This window comes from Tetrao urogallus (genome assembly GCF_951394365.1).
Source record: "Tetrao urogallus genome assembly, chromosome: 2".
NCBI lineage: Eukaryota > Metazoa > Chordata > Aves > Galliformes > Phasianidae > Tetrao > Tetrao urogallus.
In genome coordinates this window covers 3,393,333-3,399,664 of record NC_136814.1, presented here as the reverse complement: position 1 = coordinate 3,399,664, position 6,332 = coordinate 3,393,333, and the positions used below count along the sequence as shown (strand labels likewise).

Genomic DNA, 6,332 nt, shown 5'->3' with positions numbered 1-6,332 from the left:
GGGCACGTGTTGCAGTACCATGGCGGGAGCTGACCCCACAACTATTTGTGCAAGAGGACAAGGGGTGTTAAAAAATGAGATATTCACACCCTGAGCTCTTGCAAGACAGGCACCGTGCTCAGCTGAAGCGATCCCCGTGGCACGTCCATGCCAGGTCATGGGTGGATGCAGGTGCATGACCCCATCCAAGAGGATTAAGGCATGGGACAGCCTTCCAACCATCCCTCATCTCCAGCTCGTCATGTAGGACGGCACCGAGTCCTTCCTGCACCTCTGGGGACATCGGGATGGCTGACCCCAAACCGAGCAACAACCTCACTTTTGGACAGTCCCACCCCAAACTTTGTGCTTCAGGTGTGGCCTGGGAGCTGAGGCTGGGAAGAGCTTCTCCATATGCTCCGAGCGGTGCAGCGTGTTGTGCCACACAGCCTCGGGGCTTGAGGGCACAGCTGCCACCACCCCAAGCAGCACCAAGAGCTTGAGCTCCGCTCAGCAAATCCCAGCTGGGGGTCTTGGTGTTCAGAGGGAAGCAAGCCCAGCCCAGTGCAGAAGAGGGCTGACAGCACCGGCTTAGCTTCTTTCCTACAAAAAAGGAATCAAAAAGGAAGTAAGCACCTTGGTTTCTACCTGCTTGATTGCGTTACGTAGGTGCAGAAGTTATAGGATGTCCTCCTGGAGCTGTGAGCAAAAATAACGCCCTGCTCCCGCACTCAGCAAGCAGATAACCTGCATGCAGTTTGTCGCATGTCGCTTGCTGCTTTCTCCATGGAGGTGGGTGTAAAAAGCACCTGGAGACTCAGACAAAATCACCTCAGTGCAGAGGGGGGACAGCTGGCTTCAGGGCTCCAGTGCTTGTGGCACCTGTAGTGCTTTCATCTGAAAAGGGACCATAGCCGCCACTCACATGAGAGCATCCAAACCCTGCAGCCGCCCCCTGGTCTGCCCTAGAACTCATAGGCAGAGACGAAGAGCGTGATTTTGGAGAGATGCTTGGCCTGAAAGGTGCGGTCCAGGTACTCGGACATGTCCACATCCACCTGGATGGTCTGGGGGCCCTTCAGGCTCTGCACCAGGATGAGCTCCCCGGTCTGCCGGTCCGAGCGCTGCATCACAAAGTGGCCCCGGTTGTTGCCTCCCACAATGCCAAAGCGGAGACTGTCGGGTCCCGGCCGGCCGGGTGCCGCCGCCGTGGCCATGCGGAAGAGAGGGGTTGGGGTCAGCAGGTTGGAAGGCAGGGGCAGATAGTGGAAGGAGATGGTTTTGGGCGCCTGGTGGCACGATCTGCTATCCATCGGGCAGGGGTTGCGCTCGCACTGGCTGCAAAGGAAATGGAGGAGGAAGTTCAGGGGGGTCCCCCAGTGGTCCTCCTCACCACAAGGAGGGATTGAGAGGTTGGGATGCCCTGTGCACAGAGCAGGGCCGGGTCTCACGTGCCGCACTCACAAGGGTGATGTTTTCACGTAGGTGATGTTGCCGCCGGGCTGGGGACACTCGGGGCTGACGCACTGGAAGCCCCCGCCTGTGTTGATGCACGTTGTGCCCCGCGTGCAGTTGTCCCGCGACAGAGCGCACTCATCGATGTCTGCAAAACAGGCAGGCAACAGAGACCTGGAAACCCTTATTTTCAGGTGCGTTTTGGCAGGAAACAGGTGAAGTGGAGCAAACCATCGATAGGAATAAGGAAAGCGTGGAAGTTTCCCACCCTGCCACTTGCATCCCTCCCTGACCGTGCACTGGCCCCTTTCAGGGTAAGGCTGCAAACCCAGATCTGATGGAAATAATCACTAAGTTCACTCCCAAATCTCAGTTTCCATCAACTCCTACTCTTCTCCTACTGTTGCTGCCCAGGGCCAGCAGGGGTTAGGGCAGCGGGATGGGTTTGTTTTCCTAACTTTCTGCTAAGCTCGCTGAGTGCGTCAGCACACCAAGTAAGGTAAGGGCGGCTTACCTAGCAGTAAGACCAAGGGCTTTTGTCGCGGATGTGTGTTGGGAGTGTTACCAAGATGTTATGAAAACATAGCGTAGCAGCAGAAATCACATTGAAAATGAGGAAACGTAAGATTTTTCACTATGATCTCCTTTTGGGGCAATCGTGCAAGGTTGGGCAAGGTGGGAAAGCTGCCCATGCTGCCTCACCTTCACAGCTCTTGCCATCGCCCAGCAGGCTGTACCCACTGGGACAGGCGCAGCGGTAGGAGCCGGGCAGGTTGACGCAGGCGTGGGCACACAGCCGTGGGGCCCCTTCTGCCTGGTACAGCTCACACTCGTCCACATCTGCAGGGAAACAAGCAGAGCTGCACACCCACGGCCCCTTTACTCCTCACCCTGCAGCCCCTTAAGCCCTTACCCCGGCAGAGGCTGGCGGCGGCCGTGCCGCTCATGTGAAAGCCGGGCTCGCAGCGGCACTGCTGGGCGTGCTCCACCTGGGCACAGCGGGGCTTGCGGCTGAAGGCAGGATCGGCTGTCGCACTCCATGCTGGGGGCTCTGCAGGGCACCGGGGCAAGGTGAGGCCAGGACACAGCACGCACCCAACCCGAGCACCCTGTGTCACCCACCTGTCTGCGTGCGGTGCTGGCAGGCGGCCCCGCTCCACGGCGGTGGGCAGAGGCAGCGGTGCTGGCCTGGTCCCTCCACGCAGGTGCCGCCGTTCTGGCAGGGGCTGCTGGAGCACGTGCTGAGCTCTGCAAAAAGCCAGGTTTTGTCTGATGTATTTTGAAACAGCACCATAACCTGATATTTCACCAAACTCGGACCGCGAGAATCCCTCTTGTTCCAATAACCCAGGTTGCGTCTGTACTTGCAGCCAGATCTGGAGCCCAGGAAATGCTCCCACAGCTGTAGCCATATCCAGCCCAAGGAAGGGAAGTGGTACCTGTGCAGCGCGGCTCCTCTCCGCTCCAGCTGCCATCGGCCTGGCATATCCGTGAGCTGGAACCCTGCAGCTCGAAGCCAGGCTCACAGGCAAAGTGCACCTCGTGCTCCACCAGGTACTTGGTGCCAAACATTCGCCCGCCAGCAGGGGCCTGTGGGGCTGGGCAGGACACTGCAAATAGACCAAGTGGGAGAGAAGTGTTGATCTGCCTGAGAACAGAAGGCCTTACAGAGGGATCCGGACAGCCTGGATCAATGGGCTGAGCCCAACGGGATGAGCTTCACCAAGCCCAAGCGCCAGGTGCTGCGCTTTGGCCACAGCAGCCCCACGCAGCACTGCAGCCTTGGGGCAGTGGCTGGCAAGCTGTGCGGAGGCAAAGGCTGCGGGGCCGTTAGCTGACAGCCGGCTGAACGTGAGCCAGCAGTGTGCCCAGGTGGCCAAGAAGGCCAACGGCACCCCGGCGTGTGTCAGCAGCAGGAGGTGAGCGGCCCTCCGCACTGCCGCTGGTGAGGCCGCACCTCCAGTGCTGCGCTCAGCGCTGGGCCCTCACTGCAGGAAAGACACCGAGGGCTGCAGCGTGTCCAGAGAAGGGCAGCGGGGCTGTGAGGGGTCTGGAGCACAAGTGTGATGGGGAGCGGCTGAGGAACCGGGGCTGTTTGGTCTGCAGAAGAGGAGGCTCAGGGCAGACCTCGTGGCTCTGCAACCACCTGAAAGGAGGCTGCAAGATGAGAGGTAGCAGCCTTAAATTGCAGTAGGGGAGGTTCAGGCTGGCTACTAGGAACAATTCCTTCTCCCAAAGAGCAGTGAGGCAGTGGCACAGCTGCCCAGGGAGTGGTGGGGTCACCTGGAGGTGTCCCAGAGCCGTGGGGATGTGGCTCTGAGGGACGTGGCAGTGGGCACAGTGGGGTGGGCTGGGGTTGCACCGAATGATCAGCGGGCAGATCCACAGTGGTTCATCGGTAGCATCCAGCCCCAGATGACCCAAGACCCTGGAGCCCACTGCTCACCCATCATCCCAAAGCCCCCATGGCACTCACCAGGCGTGGGCTCCGGGGCCGCCTTGGCCAGGGCTGCATGCAGCGTGCTGAGGCGGCTCTTCATCAGGCGCAGGCCCTCGGCGAAGCGCGTCTCCTGGCCCTTCAGCAGCTGCTGCATCTGCCGCACAGCTGCCAGGAGCTGCTGCCTGCCTGGGCAGCCCTGCGGGCACCACAAGCATTCAGCACCCACAGCCCCAGCACCCACCAGGCTTCTCTAGGTCCCGTCATTTGCCCCCGTTGGCCAAACGCGGGGGTTCTGAACCCAAACATCGTGTGGGAAATCCCTAGCTGTGGCGTGGCCTGCTACATCCTAACGTGGCAACGCATCGCTCTGATAGCTTTGTTATTCCTGGGAGAGATGCCACAGCTCGTCCTGCTGGATCTAGAGCCGTGTCCCACTTCCATGTTAGAAAATAATAGAAAAACAGATGTCCTGTGAGTTCTTCTGGGGCCAGAAACACTTGTGGGACTTCTGCCTGCAAGCTAATGGTTACCAAGGGACTGACTCATGCAGACGACGGGCATCTTTATTATAGGTTTCCTGAGGAATTAACTAAAAACCAAAGGGAAAGAGCAAGAGCTGAGCACAGCAGAGTCAATTTTGTGCCTGGAGATTTGCAGAGCACGTGGAGCAGGGGATGAACAACCCCTTTTGGGAGTGCATAACCCCGTGTTGTGCTCCGACGCGATGGGAAAAGGAGATGGGTCCAAGGCTGGGACCGAGCAAACAGAGCTGCAGGGCAGGGGTTGAACCACTTCGCAAAAAGCTACCGAGGGTTTGCAAAGGAAAAAAGCAAAGTCAGCCCCAAACGGCATGCTCGAGGCACTCAGCATCATCCCCTGCCGCTGCTCGAGGCTGTTTCAAGGTTGCCGGGGATGAGCTGAGCCCTGCCGGCAGCTCTGGGGTGCACAGCACAGGAAGAGGGAGGAAAAAGCAAATAGATGCCTGGCATCCCGCGCACTTCAATAAACAGCTCTTTGTTAGGTCTGATTTTAACTTCAGGAGCCAGCGGAGCTCCCCGCGGGGTGCTGAGCCGTAACAAACCCCCGCTCTCCCATAAAAACAGCGGTGCTTTTTGCTCTGGGCGTACTTGGTCACGATTTCAGGTGCGGGGAAATTTAAAAACAAACAAACAAACAAACAGCAACACAAAAGCAATACCGAAGCTTTGCTTTGCACTAACAGCCTCCGTGCTCACGCTTCCCTCCCACAGCCTCGGGTGCCGGAGAAGGGAGCGGAGCTGCAGCGGGACGTGCGTGCTCCGCTGGGCTCACCTGCTGGGGCGGGGAACACAAATTGCATCGAACTGCGAGGGGGGGATTCGAAGAGTTGTTGGGGGGTGGGAGGGTGCGTTTAGCATGCTCTAAGCCTCCTGCTTTAGGGAGAAGGGAAAGCAGATGAGATCTCGCAGGAGGCATCTCCGAGACCCCGCAGCTCCGGGGAGGCAGAGGGACGAAAGGACGCGCGTGCGGATAGCCCAGACCCACGCGAGGACGAAGACGAGGACGAGCTCACCTGGGCCGCCGGCGTGGCCAGCCGTGCCGCCGGGCACAGCAGCAGCAACGGCAGCAGCAGAGGGAGGCTGCGGCGGAGCCCCGGAGCCATGGTCCCGCGGTCGAGCAGGGCTCTTGGCGGGAGGAAGGCGGTGAGCTCCCTCCGCCCGGCACCTCTGCCTCCTGGCTGGGATGAGTTATCCCTCCCACGCCGCCCTGCGCACCGCGGCCGGGGAAGCCGAGCCCTGGCGAACGGCACGGCGGGTGCCGGGCGCTGCTCGCACCCTGCGAAGCAGGACGAGGGCAGCGGATGGAGGAGCTCGCCCTGGGGAGCGGAGCTCGGGGCTCGCGTGGGGCAGCCTGCGTCCTCCTCCCGGAGCCCCGGCTGTGGTCACCGTCATCCCAAATGCCGGCTGCGTGGAGCCCTTCTGTCTGCAGCTACCTCAAGGCCTGCCCTATAAGGAGGGGGGTTGCCTTTGGTTCATCACGCTGTCAGCTATTTCACCTTATTTCCCCTTATCTCTAGCTACCTGCATTTCAGCCGACATCCACAGCTGCACCCCACCTTCAACGAAGCCCACGTTACCAGCCCATAGGATTCCCATGCAGAGCAAATGTTTGTGGGTTGCAAAAATGCCACTCCTGGGCCGTGTGCAGCCTCCTCCCCGAGCCCGTGTCCCCTTCCCACAGCCACACACTGTGGGGTGCAATGAACACCGTGCAGTATGTGGGGTCCCTGCACCATCTGCTGGGCATGGCGCAGTAATGAGAGCTGGGTCTGGGTACTGGCAGGGCTGGGGAGATCTCCTAGGGCAGAGTTTTGAGGGATGTCTTCCCAGCCCGCAGTGGGGTGCTCTAAATCAGCCTGTGAGATGGAAAGAGCAGAAATCCCCCCAAAACAGAGAAAATACAAGCCCCAGAGCAGCCG

General features: G+C 59.8%; 1 protein-coding gene across 1 annotated transcript; it reads right to left on the bottom strand.

Moving 5' to 3' along the window:
- Positions 1 to 944: 944 nt before the first annotated feature.
- Positions 945 to 5,516, bottom strand: FBLN7 (fibulin 7; the record flags this gene model as incomplete). Its single annotated transcript, XM_079550126.1, has 8 exons — positions 945 to 1,317; positions 1,444 to 1,582; positions 2,137 to 2,274; positions 2,348 to 2,485; positions 2,557 to 2,682; positions 2,874 to 3,044; positions 3,911 to 4,070; positions 5,427 to 5,516. The coding sequence occupies 8 exons, from the start codon at positions 5,514 to 5,516 to the stop codon at positions 945 to 947; spliced, it is 1,335 nt and encodes a 444-aa protein (XP_079406252.1).
- Between the last annotated feature and the right edge of the window lie 816 nt (positions 5,517 to 6,332).